The following is a 20,674-nucleotide window of genomic DNA, read 5'->3' as shown; positions in this document are numbered from 1 at the left end:
CTGCCACATTGGCACTAATTTCTCATAGATTTGCAATAATATAACCTGTAGCTTGAGGGAAATTGCTCAGATCCCAACCATGACTCAAATTTCCAAAAAAAAACTAGGACAAGACATGGTAAGAGAGGTCCTCAGGTGTATCAGGCAGCACAAGACCACAGTAAGCCGTGGAACAGTCCCAAATAATAGTGTGCTCTTCTAGAAAATGCCCAACACCTCCCAGGAGCGTTGCAGTAAAGCAAATCTCTTATACAAATGCCAAGTGAACAGGAGGTTGGTGCTTCCTCTTTGGGGCCCCTCTGTTGGATTAGGTGTCCCCGTTGCCCAATGGGCAGCAGCATGTGGAATAGGTAAGGACAGAGACTTCCGAACCAGGTACACTTGGGCTCAGATCCCACCTGTGTCACTGGAGGCCTCAGTGGCTTTAGGAAAGTTACCTAACCTCCCCAGCTTCTGTTTTCTCATATGTAAACTGGGATCATTGTGAGGATGAAATGTGACCATGATGACAGGCAGTGGCAAGGGTAGAAGGCAAAAAGAGCTCTGCTCCAAAGCTATTGCAGTCACTTAGGAAAGAACTGGAAAGGAGATAAGCTCAGGGATTTAGGAGGTCGTCCCCGTAGTTCTTAGTGACTCATTTGTGGCAGATCGCACAGGAGAAGGGAGCATGCTTGATCTTGGCTGGCCAGCTGGTGCTAAAGACCTCGCAGAGGAGCAGGTAGGGAGTAGAGGAACTGCTCAGGGGTGGATGGCCAAGTATGAGGGGGACCATGGGAGAACCAAGCTAGAACTGGAGAAGGTGGCTCTGAGCTAAAGACACAGACCTGGAGCCATGGGCATATGGGTACTGGCTAAAGCCAGGGCGGGAAACAAGACAGACCACCAAAGGTATGTATGAGTGGTGTGAATTGGGCACCTGAACAAAACCCTGAGGGTCATAGTTAAGGGACAGGCAGATCAAGAGGGACCATGAGGAAGACTGAGACAGAATAGAACCAGAGTCATGATGAAAAACAGGAGAATGTATATCATGAAAGATAAAACAAGGTCCCCCTTTTCACTCATGTATTCATTCAACAAGTGTATTTGAGGCACCCATTCTGTGACAGGCACTTGACTAGGTGCTAAGGACACACCAGTGAACCAAACAAATCCCCTGCTATCAAGGAGCAATCTAGTGAAAGAAGAGAGACCAAACAGACGTAGACAAATCAATGCATGAAGGTAGCAAATGATAAACGCAGCAAAGAACCTGGTGGTACCAGGTTAGAGGGTCAGAGAGGACTTCTCCATAAGGTGGTCCATAGACAGAGACCTGAAGGATATGAGGGGATAAAGTGTGCATATATCTGGGGAAGGGCATTCCCAGCAAAGGTAACAGCCAATGAACGCCCAAGGCCCAGAGCAGGAGGGTGACACAAGGGAAGAAAAGCGTGCCATGTGCGCACACACAGTGGGTAAGGGCGGGAAAGGCTGAAGTTCAGAGAGTAGCAGGAGCCAGAGTGGGCAGGGCCCCGTAGGCTTCAGGAAAGACTTGGATCTTATTCTGAGCAAGAAGAAATATTAATAGAGTAGAGGGTGTTAAGAGGAAGAGTGAGATGGGCGGACTTACAGTGATCCCCCCGGTTTCTGTGTTGACAACATTTGGGGGAGGAACCAAGAGTGGAATCGAGAAACACAACCTGGATGCGACAGCAGTTACTCAGGCAACAGATAATGTGGCTTGAGGCAAGGTGATGGAGATGGAATCCATGAGACAAAGTCAAATTCTGAATGTGTGTATGACCTGGATGAGGGCTGGAGGTATACGGAGAAAAAGAGGAGTCAGAGGTGGCCTCAAGGGTTTTGGTCTCTGGAAGAAAAACAGTGGGGCTGCCATTTTGTTAATGGGATGAGCAGGATTGGGAGGTAAAACTGGGAGTTGATTTTGGACTCATGAGTTTGAGGTATGCATCAAACAGCCAAATAGAGCTAGGTGGGTGCCTGCATAATTCTGGAGTTCAGAGAAGAGGGTTGAACTAAATACAGAAATTTGGGAGTTGTAAGCATGTAGATGGTATTTGATGCTATAGGTTTGGATGAGATTAGCAAAGGGAGTGGATTTTAGAGAGGGAAAGTCATGCAGTGGCCCCTGTACGTTCTGACATTCAGGATGGGCAAACTGAGCAGGATCAAGCAACAGAGAAGGATCCCCCACTGGGGTGGGATGGAGGAGAAGGAAGCACAGAATAGCACACTGTCAGATGATGTCCCAACTTCAAATAAAAAGATGGCACAGACTTAATTTAATAACCAAGAAGTCAGTACAGAGCTCTGTGGGAGCCCTGCTGGCTTTGTGCTAAGGAAGAAGAAAGAGTAGGTCACTCTTTTGGAAGTCTGGCCACTGAAAGAAGTTTTCTCTGTGATGGGGGTGCAGAGAGGGAGAGGTTCACATGCAAGAGAGAAGAAGACAGGCCTGGAGGCTGCGGATGAAAAACCCAACAAATGGAGTTACAGCCTCACATGTGGGAGGGGATGAAAGTTGAAGGTTAAGTGAAGCTGGTGACATGGGAGGACTCATGTGCCAAGTCTGGATTCTAAGAGAGGGACAGAGGAGGGTTAAGGGAGAGGGAACCCACACCTGGCAGGGGGGGATGAGGGATTAAGAAGATATATGGCAGCCTATCTCCTTCACAGGAAGAAATCTGTCCTCAAGTGGAAGGAAATGGCACCCAGTCATGCCAGTGGGCATCGGCAGTGAACATCAGGCACCGGTACATATACGTGGCCCAGCCAGCACTGAACAGAGTCCTCGTGGTTGATGTGCAAGCCCAGAAAGTCCTACAGGTACGTCTCTCTAAGGGAGTGAGGGGGGCTTCCGGTTCTGGGGCACAGCAGCCACATTCCTCTTGGCTTTTTGCACATTCCCCAGCTCCTACAAGAGGCAGTCAGACTAGGGGCAAGGGGCAGGGGGGAGCAAAGAAGGTTCCTGTACAGTTACTCATCAGTATTTATTGCCTACTATGGACCAAGCACTGTTCTAGGTTCTTGAAAAATAGCCATGAATGAGCAGTGAAGTCCTAGAACTTATATTCTAGTCTGTCAGACCATAAATCATAATTTTAGAGAGCTATAAATTCTAAAAGCTATTTACAGGTCAAATGTGACAGAGGAACTGGACGACTCTTTTAAAATTTTATTACCGTTTATTTTTGAGAGACAAAGCACCAGTGGGGGAGGGGCAGAAAGAGAGGGAGACACAGAATCCAAAGCAGGTTCCAGGCTCCAAGTTGTCAGCACAGAGCCCAACGGGGGGCTCAAACTCACAAACTCCTGGGGGGCTGTGAGATCATGACCTGAGCCCAAGTCAGGCGTTTAACTGACTGAGTCACCCATACACCCTACAAGACTCTTAAACTGATCCTCACTCTGGAGATGAATAGATTCTGATATAAATGTCAAGTGGGACTTCCATTCTGGGAGCAGAAGGAAGGCCATTGGGGCTAGAGTATAGTGAAAAGGTGGAGACTGGGGTGCTATGAAGATAGGGGTAAACCAAGGCCCAAGCCATGAAGAGTTTTCATCTGGGGAATGACCTACTCTGATTTATATTTTTAAAGAATCAGTCTTTTCTTTTTTTAAATGTTTATTTATTTAGAGAGCCTACATGAGCAGGGGAGGGACAGAAAGAGAGAGAGAGAGAATCCCAAGCAGGCTCCATGCTGTTGGCACAGAGCCAGACACAGGGCTCAATCTCACGAACTGTAAGATCATTACCTGAGCCACAATGAGGAGTCAGATGCTTAACTGCCTGAGCCACCCAGGCACCCCTAAAGAGTCAGTCTTTTAAAGAGATTTTTAAATTTTAAACTTAGATTTTAAAATAGTCAGGCTCTGTTAGAACAGACTGCAAAGCAGAGCAGAGTTGTGGCTACTAAAATAATCCAGGCAAGAGGTGCAGACAGCATTGGAGATGGTGAGATATGATCAGATTCTTGATAGATTTTCAATGTGGAAAGATTTCTGCTGAGTTGAATATAAATTTTCAGAGACAGGAGGCAGGCTGTTTTGGGTTTTTGGTTTTTGTTTTTTTAATCGAGAAACTGTAAACGGGCCCTGGGTGGCTCACTGGGTTAAGCATCCAACCTCTGCTCAGGTCATGATCTCACAGCTCGTGAGTTCGAGCCTTGCTTTGGGCTCTGTGCTGACAGTTCTGAGCCTGGAGCCTGCTTTGATTCTGTGACTTCATCTCTCTCTGCCCCTCCCCCACTCACACTCTGTGCCTCTCTCAAAAATATTTAAAAAGTAAAAAAAAAAAAACAAAACATTGTAGAACGATGATGCCATGGATGGTGTGTGGTGGAATGACTAATGGCCCCAAGATGGCCACTTCCTAAACCCCAGAACCTAGGAACATCGCCTTATATGGCAAATGGTAGTCGGCAGATAAAATTACATTATGGATTTCTACTGTGGAGCCCTGAATCCAAGTGGAAGTATCCTTATCAGAGAAAGGCAATGTGAGGACTAAAGCACACTGCTGGCTCTGAAGAAGAGGGAAGGGGCCACGAGCTAAGAAATGCAGCTCTCAAGCCTGGAAAATTCCAGAAAACACTTTCTCTCCCAGAGCCTCTAGAAGGAGCACTGCCTTGCCGACATACTTGTTCAGCCCCGTGAAATTAATTTCAGACTTTCTGCCTCCAAAACTGTAAGAAAACAAATATGTGTTGTTTTAAGCTACTGAGTTTGTAGTAAGGTGTTACCACAGCAATAGGAAATGAATGTACCATATAGAGATTTAGGGCCAGGTAGGAGGTGCATGCCCTGGAAGAGGTAGACAGGAAAATTAGGCATTTGGATTTAGGTCTGTTAAGTTTAAAGTGCTGTTATAAATGTAAGCAGAGATGTCAAGCGATTGGATAAACGGGTCTGGAGTCCAAGGTGAGGTCTAGGCCAGAGATGTCAGTGTGGGTATCATCACCATAAAAACTGCTAAATCCATAGAGAAGAGGTCAAGGTTGGAGCCCTGAAGCACTCCAACACTTAAGGATCAGGAAGGAGAGAAGAAGCCAACAAGGAGACCAAGCAGGAGTAGCCTGAAAGGTACGAAGAAAATTGGGGGCTGTGGGGGACAAGGGGAGGATGCCAGAAACCAAAAGAAGAATTTTTTTAAATGTTTATTTATTTTTCAGACAGAGAGAGGGTTAGAAAGCTGTGTGAGCAGGAGAGGGGCAGAGAGACAGGGAGCCAGAGGATCCAAAGCAGGCTCTGTAGGAAGCCTGACTTGGGGCTCAAACTCACAAACTCTGAGATCATGACCTGAGCCAAAGTCAGATGCTTAACCAACTGAGCCACCCAGGCACCCCAAAAGAAGAATGCCTTAAGGAAGAGTTTGTGGTCAGTGGTGTCAGATATAGCAGAGACCATTTGCATGTCACTGACCATTCAATTTGATATCACGTGGATCACCTTGGCAAGAGCAGATAAAATGAAATGGAATACAAGCTTGAGGTATTAGAGATAGTGAATACAGCCAACCATTTGGGGGAGTTTTGATGTAAATATGAGTAAAAGGAGTCAAATGAGGCAGTAGCTAGAAGAACATGCCAAAGAAACTTTTTTAGACTAGTTGACATTACAGCATATGTATGTATCTATGTATATATGTATGTATGTAATGCTAAAAAAAATATATAAAAAAAAAACTCCCACACATCTTGGCTTTGTTCTGCATCATTTAAAGTACGCAGGAGTCATTGGAATCCAGGGCAGAGAAGTAGAGATGCTAGCTTTAGATAAAAGCACATTCTTTGATGTAACAGGAGAAAAATAGAGACTATTCAGGTATGCTTACAAATAGGTGACAGTTACATTTGGTTGTAGTTGGATGAACATCTCTTCTGGTTGAAAATTATCACTAAGCCTGGAGGTTTGGAGAGAAAGGTGAAGGTTGCACGTGAGATTGAACTGACCAGGGAACTGTTAGAGGACTGCTGGACGAAATGTGAGCAGGATTGTGTTTTACTTTCCAGCAATGCCCAGGTGCAGGGTCTTTGTAGGGAGAAATTTGGATATAAGCAGGGTTGTGGTTTCTCCTAGGCAGTACAGGAGAAGACTTTCTGTTACTGATTTTTCTGGCCAGAGAGCATACTCTCAATCATTTCAATCCTTGAAAATTCATTGAAGCTTGCTTTATGACCCAGCTGATGATCAATGGGGTAAATGCTGCATATGTACTTTACAAGAATGTGTATTCTAATGGGAGGTATAGTTTTCTGTATATATGTCAATTATGTCAAGTATCTTCATTGCATTGTTCAGATCTTCTAAGTGATTTTTTCATTGTTCACGGAGTTTGTCAGCTGCTGAAAGGTGTTGTTGAAGTCCAGCACTGTGATTGTAGATTTATGTAAAATTCTACCACTTTTGCTTTAAAATTGTAATAACTTCCTGGGACAAAGACTTCTTTGTTCTTAGAAAATCTCTCTATCTCTGGCAATATTTCTTGCCTGAAAGTCTATTTTTGCCTAATTCAAGTATAGACATATCAGATTTCCTTTGATTAGTGTTAACATGGTATAATTTTCCAAACTCCATGTATTTGGGTTTCGGCCTTTATGTAGTATAATAATCTTCATCTTTGACTTGGATCATTTGATCCATTTATATTTAATGCAATTATATAGTTAAATCTACCATTTTCTGGTTTTCTCATTTGACCTAACTGTTCTGCTTTTTTCTCCTTTTTACTTTCTTTTGGATTAGTCAAACATTTTCGTTCTGTTACTATTATTACCACCATAGAGATTATAACATGCATCCTTGCCTCAATATAGTCCTGTACAAATTACTTCACTTCCCTAATAATGATAGAACCATACAACACTAACCCCTTAAACTCCTCTCCTGCCTTTTGCATTATTGTGGGAATGAATTTTAACTCTGTATATAATTTAACCCCACAAGACATGAGTTAGTATTATTTTGTATAGTTGATAGTCATTTATATTCACCTCCATATTTACTTTCTCACTACTCCTTATTCATTCCTGAAGCACACAGTTCTGTCTGGGATCATTTTCATTGTAAATGAAGAAGTTTCTTTAATAGTTCTTTTAGTGCAGATCTGCTGGCAACACATCCTGAGTTTCTGTTTGTTTAAAAATAACTTTGCCTTTTATTTTTAAAAACTATTTTCACTGGATATAGAATTCTACCTTGGTAAATTATACTCAGCATTTTACGATGCTGTTACCTTGTCTTCCACTGTTTTTGTTAATAGGTCACCTGTCAGTCTTATTGTCACCCTTCTGAAGGTCGTGTATCATTTATTTTGACTGCTTTTCAGATTTTCTCTTTGGTCTTTAGCAGTTTTACTGTGATGTGCCCAGGTACAGTATTCTTTGTATTTATTCTGATTTGGAAGTCCTAGTGGTTCTTGACTGTGTGGATTGATACCTTTCATCAGATTGGAATTCTTTGTTACCTCTTCTTTAGAAACTGTTAAAAAAAAAAAAAAGTTAGATCTTTCCACTGTATGCCACATGTCTGTTTCACTTTTTTCCATTCTTTTTAGTCTCTTTGTGCTTCGAGTATGTTCTATCAATTTGTCTTTCAATTCACTAGTCTTATCTTCTGCTATGTCTAATATGGATTTAACAGAACCTAATTATTGAAATCTTAATTCCAGGTATTGCATTTTTCACTTTTGTAATTTCTACTTAAATATATAAAATTGTAATTATGTTTCTATGGGTCACCCATGGGTCTTTCTATTGTCTTTCATATGTAGTTTTTAATCACATAGTCTGTGTAGTCATGTCTAGTAATTTTTTAAATGCCAGACACTCCATATATTAAAAAAAAAAAAAAGACTTGAGATGGTTGTCATCTTCCTCTGCTAGGCAGAGAGAGTAGAGAATGAATCATTTTAGTCTAATCAAGTGCTAAGTTGAATCAAGCCTGAACTGAATTTTTTAAGGCTTACTCTGCTTCTGATTTATTCCTAGACCTAGAAGTTAGCCCGTCAGGATTTTTAACTAAGAGCCTGGTATGTTCTTCAGTATATTTTCCCTTCTATACCTTTGCTCCTCAGCATATTAAGACTTCAGAACACTGTTGTGAATTTAGGAGATTATTGGTTTAGCTCTTCAGTCTGCTTGCTACTCCACACCACCTCAGAATGAGAATGTGAAATGTGATTGGAGAAGTGTAAATAGAAAGGAGAGAGGCGGCTACAGTCCAAACACTAGGGAAGTTGTGCTGTGAAGAAGGCAGACAAATGGGGTAACTCGAATAGAATGCGTAATCAAGAGAGTTTTTAAAAGAGTTGAAGAAACTAGAGACAATGTCAAGATGGTATTATTGGTGGTGGGTTAAGAAGCTCTGGGTACAGGAAAACAGTGCCAGATCCTGGAGCCTTTAGCAAATGAAGAGAAGCAACCAGGAAGCTGGCAGATGCTGGGAACAAAAAGGAGCAGGTGGAGATATGAACAAAGGACCTGCAGTACTTGAATGCAGGAAGAGGCTTCAGGGGCCAAGGGCTTTAAATTAGAGCCAAAAGAGTGAAAGGGGACTCCACAGATGATAACGAATGGAGAAGAAATTTAGGTCAGCATGGAGTGACAAAATTAAGAGTTCGGTTTTGTAGTTGTTAAGTTGAGGTCATCAACAGAGGAATGAGTTCTAAAGTCATTAGAGTACAACAAGTTATCTGAAGCCATAGAATCAGATGAACTCACCCAGAGAAAGGATGTAGACACAGAGAAGGCGGTCAAAGATGAAGACCTGAAACATGCCAACATTTTGATATCAGAATGAGGAAGGGAAGCTAGGGAGATGGGAAGCTGAGAGAAGAGAAGCTTCCTAGAAGGGAGTAGTTAACCATGTGGAATCTTGCTGACATGTCAAAAAAGAGGAGGATCACAAAGTGATCTATCTGACACAAAGGTCTTCAAACAGGTCAGTGGAGTGATGAAGACAGAAACTTGATGGGAATATTAAAGAGAAATGGATCATGGACTCCACAGCCAGTTCTTCAGAGAAGCTTTGACCAATGGGGGTAGAGGTGGGTTTCTCCCCCTGAAAGGGTGACATCTTTAATGAACACAGGGAGTGGCCAGGATGGAGGCCAATGACAAGAAGAGCAGGGGTCATAGTCTAGGGGTATGAGCATCATGGAGGAGAGTTCTGGAACTTAGACAACTACATTATAAAAAGCAGAAAACAGTCTCCATTTGAGAGGGCCACGGGGGAAGCTCTGTTCTCCAAGGATAATAGAGTTTCAGTTACAGCATTTAAAAAAAAAAAAATGTCTGCCTGAATCCTACAATCTGGGACCCAGAGCCTCCAGCTAAAGGATGTACAGATAGAGGCTGTGCAAAGAGAAAAGACAGGTGATAATGGATGATCTCTAAGTCAGTCTCAGATGACACAGAAGGAAGGGCCAACTCACCAGAATCTCAGCCAAAGAACAGAACAGCCAAAGACACTGAGGGTTCTAGAGTCTCCAAAACGTTTCTAGGAGCGGTGGCCGGAGGGTCCTGCAGCTGATTCCTGAGTGGTAAACGTAAAGCCTCTGGGTTTAGACTTTTGCCAAGATGGTCTTGGTCCCCTTTAAGTAAAACATGCACAAAGTTTATAAAAGGAATTAAATTACTGACAATGGTTTTATGCCTCTAAAGACAAACCCAGAAAGAGGCTTGTGCCCTGGCTTCCCAAGCAGGCTCACTGCCAACGATGCTAGGTTAGCTATCCACTCACCTGGGCAGGAAGGCCATTTACACAAAGCCAAGAAATGACCACTGTGTCAGCTGATAATAATGATGATCCACTTGTGCCTATTTTTTTTTCAAGTCCATAGGTGTGGACCCTCTGCCAGCTAAGCTGTCCTATGACAAGTCTCATGACCAAGTGTGGGTCCTGAGCTGGGGGGATGTGCACAAGTCCCAACCAAGCCTCCAGGTATGTTGAACATGTAGAAACTGACACCCCACAGGAACAGAGGACGCTATCATGTCTAATAATGTCTCTTGCTTCCCTAGGTAGCTGATCACATTTATCCAAAACCTACCCATCAAGGTTTGAGGAGAAAGTAGGAAGTAGGAAACAACCTTGGGCCAAAGCCCCTTACAGGCAATTCACAAGGTGTCTTCAGCCAGGCCTACCTTTAAAAGATAATACTGATGATGGATAAGATTCTGATGTCAGGACAACCAGAATGTGGCTTCCAGGCCCCACCTCTCCTGATCCAGGACTTTCTTCACCTTGGGCTGGGCAGGCTGGAAAACAGTGTCAAAGCACGTGCTAGATGTGAGCCTGTAAGGAAGGAAAAGTAGGAGCAGTAGTTATGTCCATAAGTGGAAGCACATTTACTGAGTGCTTACAGTATGCTAGGACACAGCAAAGTTCACTAATTTGCCCATGTCCCAACCCAGACAGTGTGGCTCTGCAACCCAACACTCAGCCACTGCACTGTACTTCCTCTTTGAAAGAGTTTGGTCACAGGAGCTCTGTGGGATCCCCCCTCTCCACCCGTCAGAGAAGGTCAACATCACCCCTGTGTTGAGCGTGCCTGGCTCTGCCTTTCTCATCCAGGGATGCATTACAAAATTAAACCCTAAAAAAAGTGAGTTGAATGCCTGCATTGTCCCAAAGATCTGCATAGAACCATTCTAGATGCACAGAAGTTAATTCATTTCATACAGTGGATGCCTCAGCACATTAGGGTTTCATTCTCTCTCAGAACCCCAGCTGACAAGGGCTGCAGATGGAGTCAAGTTCACCCTGTTCTCAAGACTGGTAAGAGCAAAGGGACAGCTGGGTCTACAGAGGCTTCCTCCAGGGGAATACCTGCCTGCCTACCTCTGCACGGTTGGGCCAGGGGGAAGACACTACTTCATCTCCTATAAATTGAAACTATTGTCATTTGATGGATGCCATCAACGTGGGCCCCAGTGAGATGACAAAAAAATCCATTACAGTGTCTAGAAGCCTGAATAAAGGTCATTCAGAGCAGAGCCTAAGCCCAGGGAAATTGTAATTTTAATTGGCCCTCCCTCTGGCAGCTCCAACAAAGCCTCTAAGGTAATTCAAGGAGAGGGGTCACCAAAACTTTTTTTTTTGCTGAAACCAAAAATGACTGCCTAATTTAACAAGGCAGAGGAGTTGAAAAACACATGGTTTCACAGGTTATCTGTAAAAGAGAAAACATGAGAGTGGCAGTGGATTTCTCACCTGTAACAGGAGCTGGCAGACTATGGCATCTACATGGCTGAGATCCAAGAATCCTATTCCCAGCTAAGATATCCTTTACCTGGCAGGACAAAACAAAGATACAGTATGTGCAAGAATTCAGAGAGTGTATCACTCACCTGCACCCTCTAAGCAACAGATTTGAGGAAAGGATCCCAGACAAACACCAGATGAAGAAAGATCAAGAGGAGACTGATGTAAAGAATGAACCCACGGAGGAACTAAGATGGACGAAGACAGGCTCTCTGCAAATGTGTAATAAGTTCTAAATAAGTATGTTTGAATTAGGATAGACAGGCTGAAAGAGAAATCCTGATGCCAGGCTATAACCGAAGATAAATTAATTCAGTAAAAATAATTGCATGGAGTGGAGGAAAGTGGAGGGAGTAAAAATACTTAGAAATATCTTATTGGGGTAAGAGAAGGTGTAGAGAATGCTGTTTGGAAGTAGTAGTTGGGAAGTGAGCATCTCATTATTCCAAATGTGATCAACTGAATTCTCCTAAAAGCTGTGATGATCAGACTTTGTTAGGAACAAAGGAAACTCTAACTTGTTTATAAGAAACACACATGGGGGCTCAGTTGGTTAGGCATCTGACTTCGGCTCAGGTCATGATCTCACGGTCTGTGGGTTCGAGCCCTGCATCTGGCTCTGTACTGACAGCTCAGAGCCTGGAGCCTGTTTCAGATTCTGGGTCTCCCTCTTTCTCTGACCCTCCCCTGTTCCTGCTCTCTCTCTGTCTCAAAAATAAATAAATGTTTAAAAAAATTAAAAAAAAACACACACACACACATGAAACAGAATAAAAGGTTGAGGACAGGTGAACAAGAATATATTAATATTTCCACTGGTGCATATCAGGCAAGGTAGGGTTTAAGGTCACCAGCACTAAAAACAGCAAACAGATACTATGTCTCTACTATGTCTCCAGTAGCCTATAGTTATCAAGCAACATTAACAACTAAATGGCCTCAAACAAGAGCAATTAAAAATACAAGGAGAACTTGGAGCACCTGGGTAGATTTGTCAGTTAAGAGTCTAATTCTTGATCTCAGCTCAGGTCTTAAGCTCAGGGTTGTGAGTTCAAGCCCCACATTGGGCTCTGCCCTGGACATGAAACCTACTTGAAAAAATAATACAAGGAGAACTTAATTTAACATGCACTTAAATTGTCCAAAGGATATGAATGAATGACATGGGAAAATTGATTAACAATGCAACTTGGTTTAATATACACCTTTCATCTGCAGAACAGTTTTTTCACATGTCCACATACGAATAGGTTTATCTGTAACCACAAAGGATATTAACCAATCTTGTAAAAGTAGATGTTATAGGCAACATTAGCTGATGAATTAGAAACAATTAAAATAGAACCTAATAAGAAGACACTCCTATATAACTACTGGATCAAAAAGGAAGCTAAAAGGGAAATTAGAAACACTCTCAAAGGCAATAGTAAAGCGATCATTCTACATCAAGACCAACAGGAGACAGAGAAGGCTGTAGACATGGAGTGTCTGGGTCTTAAAAGCCTGAAGAAGTACTTGTGTTAAGAATTGAGAACAAGAACAGAGTAGTGACAAGGAGAAGAATGAAATTAATATAAACAAAACCAAAGAACAAAGAGAAACAGAGAAATCCTTCACAAGCCTGGTAAAGGAACAAAGAACGAATATATAAAATGAGGCATGAGAAAAGGAGTATTACTGCAGATACAGGAGGATAAAAATAACTGGAAATTAATACATGGCAACTCTGAGGCAGCAAATTTTAAAACCTAAAATAAGTGGATGATAGCTTACAAAATGTAGCCACCTGGCCAGCTCCATCAGTAGAGCGTGCAACTCTTGATTTCGGAGTCATGAGTGTAAGCCCCACGCTGGGAGTAAACACTGACCTAACAGAAGCCCATAATAGAATAATAATTACAGGGTTTTTTTAAAGATTGAAGAGCTACCACAGAAAAACAGTTGAATTTTATCAAACCTTCAAAATATATTTTTAATATTATTTAACTATCTCAGACCACAGGGAGGATAATGTGCAGCTTCTTTGTTTTAAATAGCCAGCAAATTTTAATTATGAAAATTGACTAAAAATTGTGTAAAAAAAACAAAGCTGTAGGCTAATGTCACTTAGGAATACAGAAGCAAAATTCTAAACATGGTATTAAAAACAGAGTCCAGCAGTGCATCTAAATGCAGGGAACAAAGTCCCAGAATACGATGATGGTTCACTCTCAGGAAATCAGTCAACATTCTCTTAACAAAAGGGGGAAAAAAAACTATTATTTTCAATAAATCCTGAAAAGGCACTGAATTAAATACAGCAGACATTCTCAATGAAATAATTAAAAACACGAACAAAAAGGCAATTTCTTAAATATAATGAACCCTATTTCCCAAAAACCAAGAGCAAAGTTTGCCTAAATGGCCAAACACAACTATTACAATCAGGAATTAGGTCACAACATCCAGCATCCCAAGTGCAGAGTCTGGGCATTGCACTGTAACAAGAAAGGGACCACATTGAATAAACCTACCTTCATCCCTATGGGCTAGGGTTAAAGAAACCACTACTCGCAAAAACTCCTGGAAATGTCAACTGGCCCAGCCCTTGGGGTGCACAATTTGGAAAGGAGAACCAAAAGCCTCAAAACAATGCTTTTTTGAATCCAGCAACTTGACTTCCAAAGGCTATGGAAGTTTTGTCCATGGGTATGGACAAAAACTTTGTTTTTCAATACCCAACACTAAGGAACTGGTTAAACAGAACTTTGCTTGGACTACATGAAGGTGTTTCTATAAATGAAGCCCTTCCCTCAGCAGCCAGTGTTGGCTGGCACCTTCCTGAATCCTCGGTATCACTCCTTGGCCCACCAGTCCCAGACCCCCACACCCCCCAGCTGAGCCTCCCTTTTCACCTGGTTTTGTCTACCCTCTTAGAGAGATGCTCAGCCTTCAGGACCCCACATGAACTATCAAGTGACATTTCCTGATATCTAGCCACATATGTACGTCTCCATATGTGGGCTCCTGAAGCAAGCCCACAGAGCCAGCAAAATTAAGGAGTTGGACAATTATCTTTTGGACACTAACATGCGGGGGAACGTGCCAGGATGCAAGGCCAAGAAGGAACTCACAACTCGTCAGACAAATGAGGCGGTCACACCCACATGAGTTCAATGGCCCGTGGTACTGCGTTTTGATGAAGTAACCTCTGAATATAGGGTGTCAGAGTGGTGAAGCGTGAATGACACTGACCGCTGACAGCCTGTAATTTTCCATCTCTATTAGAAGCTAAAATGACAGGCCTGCGATCAAGCAGTGATTGTGTGGCTTCTTGGAATTCTCTGGCATTTTCCCCTAGACACTCCCATGATCCAGTTTCCTAATGCTGATATTTTCATGCCCAGTACCAAGAGTGTTTTTCCATGGACTTGCCATGGAAGTATCATTTGGCCATTCTAAAAAATCACAGAAAAATAACCTAATGCGGTGTGACAACTTTAGAGCTGCCCCAAGGCTGAAAATCACAGCCCTCCTCATTCCTGTCCGACATCCTCTCTGCTTACCCCCTCCCACCTCCACCCCCCAGGAAGCATGATCCAGAAAAGACTCAAACTTCAACCCTGCCTGAGGAGGCAGGCCAGGTGTTGTTTGTTTCCCCATAAAAGCAAGAGCCAGAAGGCAGTCCTATTCTTAAAAGATAAAAGCATCCAGAACTCCAAGCCACGGGAGTTACCGAAGCCCCAACAGAGACTGTCCTCAGCCTCAGGCTGCAGAAGTCTGGACCGTGTAAGCACAGCCATATGATCAAGATCAGAGAAAGTGTCTCAGCTCTGTGTTCACAGTCTAGCCACACCCCCCACCCCCCCCACCCCCCCACCCCCCCGCTCAGAGGGTCTGGGCTTGACCTTGTGGGCCTTCAGCCTCATCTGGCTGTGGGCCACCCACGTTTCAGGGCAATGGCCTAGAAATTGGAGGCTGACAAGCACATGAAGAAGGAAAGGGGACACAGGTTGTTGAGCATGGTGTCTCTGGCCTGGCCATGCCCAAGGCTGTGTTAGCTGATAGACACATGCTCAACCTGACCACAGCGGGCTTTCTGGCAGGACCTCCACACTGCTCTCTTCCCACCTAATCTCCGACATCACTCGCCTCTGTTCTGCACTGCCACCGTGCCCTTCCCTGACACAGGCCCAGCAGGAACTGTCCACAGCAGAGAATGGCTCCGGCTGCCTCCTGCCAACCCCACAGAGAAAGTGGTACAGAAGAAGAAAGGGAAACAGAGGCAGCTATGCTCTGTCACTACCAATGTGTACAAAACACGGGGCCTGACTCTTGATTTCTCACAGCAGGTCCGTTGTGCAACTAGACCCCATCCCCAGCATTCTAACTGCAAGGCATCTAAATGGCTTGAGCAGCATCTTTGAATGGCATTTCTGCAGGATTCCTGCTTTCTCCAATAAACCATGGAGTCACAATTCCCATAGAACACCTCTGTGAGCAGTCTATGATAGAGATGCCCAACAAATGGGCCCACGCACCTGTCATCAAAGGAAAATAAGGAAGCAGTAAATACTTGCACCATTTAACATTTTCATGACTGAAAAGCTCACTCCCTCTCTTCCCAGGGTGGCCTGGGTGCTGAGAAGATGGGATTCTCAGTTGTAGGGGAAGTGGTCTCTGAGCAGAGTGATCTTTCTCTTCTGGGGACCTCTCTCAGAAGCTCCAACATGGTCCCCACTGTGCCATCAGGGGCTGGTGATGTGTGGGCCCAGTTTTGGGTCAGACCTGCCTGCACAGGAGGGAGTGATTCAGGCATCCATACCTGTACTGCCCCTCTCCCCCAAAGGGGGAGTCCCTGCTCTGCTCCTGCCCCCCTCTCTCACACTGGGGGCATCTTTCTCTGAAGTAGCCTGTCTGCTGAGGGGCCTTACCAGCATGCGCAGGTGGTTCCAGGTTTCCCACCCCTACCTGGGTGGGCCCTCACAAGGACCCTCCCTCTGTGTTATAGGTGATCACAGAAGCCAGCACCGGCCAGGGCCAGCACCTTATCCGCACACCGTTTGCAGGAGTGGATGACTTCTTCATTCCTCCAACAAACCTCATCATCAACCATATCAGGTGAGACAGGCCCACGATGCCCTAAGGAGCCCCCATAATCCAACTCAGCCCGGCATGTGGTGCATTTGCCCACTGTGAGACCTGCTCCTTCTGTGTCTCTGTCACTCATCCTGAGCTGGCCTTGGGCTCCATCATGAGGGGACAGAAATGGACCCATCACTAGTCCTTAAGTGCCTTAGTTAAGGAAGGCACCGAGCTCCTATGGCCCTCAGAGGCCCACTGAGGACAGAAAGTCTCATCCTCAAGGTGAGGACTATAGAGAAAAGGAAATAATAGTGGTTAATGGGCCACCCTCTCCTTGTTAGACACAAAGAAACTAGTAGAAGTGGTCTTGACCCCTTTTTACACATGCAGAAACCAAGGATTAGAGAAGTTAAAACAGAGGCCAAGTTTACACATCCAGGAAGAGTCAGATGAAATACGAGGCCAAGTCTCTTTTTAGTTCCTTATTCTCTGCTGCCCACTGCCCATGGGTTTTCCAGAAGCCCCCAGAGCAGCCATGGAGAGGGCCAGCCAGGGAACAAGGCCTCTTGTTCATCCAGAACAGCCAGAACATCCAGAACCATCCAGAACAGCCTAAAAATGGTGGCCTATGGTCTCACCTGCAAACCTCAGCTCAACCTGGCTGTTCCCCCTGCCTGTTCATTTCAGACAACCCCTAACACCTACTGTAAAGTCACCACTGCAGAAGACTCAGCCTGCCCCTTTATAAAGTCACGGAGACCGGAAGGTCGTGCCTTTCTTTTGTGTGACATCAAGTCCCTTTCTCCAGGAAGAAAGGACTCATTGTTATATATTGAAGCTGGACTTGCAAAACTAGGCCCACCCACTGATCCAAGCCCAAGAAAGAAAACAGCTCCTTTATGAACCCTACCGTGTAGACAGCACCTGGGAGGAGCCTCTAAGATTCTGGTGGTTGCTCAAGGGTGAAAAACCCCCAAAGAAGCTGAATTCAGGCGGGAGTCTAGCACATTTACAGGCTCTGCGGCACCTGGGTGTGGCGTTTTACATTCAAGTTCTTTACCAGAGTTTCATGCTCTTTCCATGCTTGATATCTTTAAGAATGCTTTAAAGATGCTTTTAAGTGGGCATTTCCCCCACTCAGAGACTCAGGTATTCAAAAGAGAAGTGTGGAGGAGATGTTTCTCTTCTTCCCATAGGCATCCACAGCACCAAAAGGCCTCTCTCAGTCAGCGATTGAGGCAGAGGCTCTCAGGTCAAAGCCAAGTCCTGCCTGGGGTCAGGCCTTCTGGCAGCTTGCCACCCACCCCCAGAGGGGAATTTCACCAAGCCCAGATGTGAGCGGCTACCGCCTGCTGGGCCCTTCCCCTCAAGCTTTGATCCAGTCCTCCCAAAAGCCCTCAGAAGGAACTGCCCTCTTCCTCATGGCAGAGGCTCTAAGAGGCCGTCCACACACCGGGCTCTGCAGTGGGCAGGGCAGCAAGGCCACGCCAAGGCCATCTGGCTGCAAAGGTAAAAGCTGTCCTCAGCCCCCCCCTGCCCAAGCTTCCTCCCCCAGGGGATCAGGGATCATAACCGACACAGGAGAGGCTGCCCCTCCACCTTCCTCTCCCCCGGGGGAGGGAGCGCTGGAGGAAGCGAGTTGGCTTGCGGGGCCTGCTCAGAATCTGATTAGTCCAGAGGACAGTAGCAGCAAGCCCACCTCTGCCGTCCTCCTCCTGGCAGGCGATCGGGGGCTCTTTTCCCTCCAGGCACAGGCCCCCACTTCCCAGCTGGCAGCAGGCCTCAGGGGAGCTGATGTGAAGGCATCCCAAAGGGAGAAGCTATTGACGGCACTTTTATGCTCCTCCTTTACCATTTCTAGAGATGAGTGCGTGTTATGAGAGCAGAAATCGAGGAGCATTTGTAATGCGGCTGCCTTCATTTTCACCTCGTAGATGAATGACTGAAGAAGCCAGGCCCTGCAGGATGGTACATCTAATTAAGAAGCTGTTAGCGCACTGAAGGATTAGGATAAAGGGAAGAGAATGGATGCAATCCTTTAGAGGAATGACAGAGCCCCTCCTGACCTCAGTTCTTCCCTTCGCAGGTTCGGCTTCATCTTCAACAAGTCTGAGCCCGCAGTTCACAAAGTTGACCTGGAAACACTGGTGCTGCTCAAGACCATCAGCCTGCAGAGCCACGGCTGCGTGCCACAGGCCATGGCCCACACCCACCTGGGCGGCTACTTCTTCATCCAGTGCCAACAGGATGGCCCCGCTTCTGCCGCCCCCCAGCTGCTGCTCGACAGCGTCACGGACTCCGTGCTCGGCCCCAATGGGGACGTGACTGGCACCCCACACGTGTCCCCCGACGGGCGCTTTGTGGTCAGCACTGCTGCCACCAGCCCCCAGCTGCACGTGCAGGAGATCACGCTGCAGGGGGAGATCCAGACTCTCTCTAGCCTGAAAATAAGCCAGGGCATCTCTGACGTGGCCTTCCAGCACTCCTTCACCCACGGCGATCAGTACTACATCTACGCCCCCCTGGAGACAGAGCCAGACCTGCTGTTCCTGGAGCTGTCCACGGGGAAGACGGGCATGCTCAAGAACTTGAAGGAGCCGCCCACGGGGCCCGCATGGCCTTGGGGAGGGCCCCGCAGGATCGTGAGGGACAGCGGGCTCTTCGGACAGTTCCTGCTCATCCCCGCCCAAGAGTCGCTGTTTCTCGTCAACGGGAGACAAAACGCTCTGCGGTGTGAGGTGTCGGGCGTAAAGCGGGGGACCACAGTGGTGTGGGTGGGCGAGGTATGAAGGAGCCCGGGGCAGAGCCCTGGGCCACCAAGCACCGCCGAGTCCTCACACCGCAGCCCCAAGCAGGCGCCCTGTACATTTTCACGGACAAAAGCAAAACCTGTATCCGCTCTGTGGTTCAACACTGGCCTCCTTGCAAGTTTCCTAGTATAAGGTATGCGCTGCTAACCAGATTGGGGTTTTTCGTTGGGAAGTATGATTTATGCCTTGAGCTACGGTGAGAACACACGCTGCTGTGTAAAGGAATCATTTCTGTGCCCAGCTACACGCCATGTTTCCTGGGGAACGCTGCGGAACCAAGAGCTCCTGCTTTCCAGGCTGACACTTGTGTCGGTTGCCTTCATGTACTCATTGTCCGTCACAGCTGGGTCCAGCCCACCTCCCCCCGATGGAGTGGCCCCGAAGCCGGGCCTGGAAACTCAGTGCGAGCCCTGGCTTTCGCTCCAGGCATGAGAGCCACGTCTGCCCTCATTCCGGACCTTCTTTTCTCCTGCGCAGCCGCTTCATGCTTTTTTTCCATGTGACTTGGTGTAAGCCTGAGGGAGATCCAGCCAGACTTCTTGCGTCTTGGGGGATGGGGAAATCACTTACTTTATTTTGGAAATTTTGATTAAAAGATAATTTTTTATAATCTCAAATGCTAGTAAGCAGAAAGATGCTCTCCGAGGTCCGCTCTGTTCGTCCCTGCCTTAGGCCAAGTCTCTGAGAGTCACCACCCCACACCCAGAAAGAACAGTGATCATCCAGGAATAACGGTCCTCTATACCACGGACACCCCGAGTACAGATCTAGTCACCACAGTGGCAAAGACTTTGTTCTGGGCCGGGACGCAAAGAGACCAGGACAAACCCTGTGTGCCTGCTTTTTACCACTGAACGGGGATGTTTTATGAGCCGGGCCCAGTTCCCCAGATTCAGAGCAGACTGGGCTTGCCACGGGGGTGGCCTACAGAAGAGTGACCTCCTGGTGCAACACAAAGACACATGTGGGGTCCAAGTGGCTTCTGTAGGCGATCCCTTTCAAAAATCAATTTCTTTTCTGCCCGTGGCCCTTGCACTCAGCTCTAGCATGCCCGTCATTGCATCATCACGGCACAGCACATTTCAGTCTTTTCTTACACGTGGACCCTTCTGTCCCCAATAATACACACTGAAAAACCCACAATCAGAAGGCAGAGGGAAGGGGGGGGCCAGTGGCGGGAGGGTGTGGGCTGCCAATGCTTCATGATTCCCAAATATCTCAGACAATGCTGGGCTGTCAGGGGGGCATCGAGGGAGTACAACCCAGCTGGCCCCGGGAAGACAGCTCATGTTGGAGAATGTCAGCTTTGGGGCTCCCGGCACACCCCTTCTCCCTCACCTCATTCACCAAAACACACTTGTATGGTTTCTGGCCTGAATGATCGGTTTTCAAGTCACGTGAAGTTGGAAGAGATGGTCTCATCATGGACACCTCACCTAGGGCAGACCGCTTCACCTGCCAACATGGCCATGCTTTTCCCGCTCTGATCACTGGCTGCTTTCAGGGAAAGGAAGACACAGACCCTGCCTTGCTGT

General features: G+C 46.0%; 1 protein-coding gene across 4 annotated transcripts in view; it reads left to right on the top strand.

The window, feature by feature from the left end:
* The window catches only part of FSTL4 (follistatin like 4), a 459,649-nt gene extending 439,961 nt beyond the window's left edge, over positions 1-19,688 (top strand). For all 4 annotated transcript variants that reach the window (XM_042983884.1, XM_042983866.1, XM_042983874.1 and 1 more), the window contains 4 exons: positions 2,677-2,826; positions 9,835-9,942; positions 16,256-16,365; positions 18,416-19,688. In XM_042983884.1, coding sequence (XP_042839818.1) covers positions 2,677-2,826; positions 9,835-9,942; positions 16,256-16,365; positions 18,416-19,118 — 1,071 coding nt within the window. In that variant the 3' untranslated portion in view covers positions 19,119-19,688. The remainder of the gene's footprint in view (positions 1-2,676; positions 2,827-9,834; positions 9,943-16,255; positions 16,366-18,415) is intronic.
* The last annotated feature ends 986 nt before the right edge of the window (positions 19,689-20,674 follow it).

This window comes from Panthera tigris, chromosome A1 (genome assembly GCF_018350195.1).
Source record: "Panthera tigris isolate Pti1 chromosome A1, P.tigris_Pti1_mat1.1, whole genome shotgun sequence".
In the NCBI taxonomy this organism is placed as follows: domain Eukaryota; kingdom Metazoa; phylum Chordata; class Mammalia; order Carnivora; family Felidae; genus Panthera; species Panthera tigris.
This window is presented reverse-complemented; position numbering and strand designations above follow the sequence as displayed.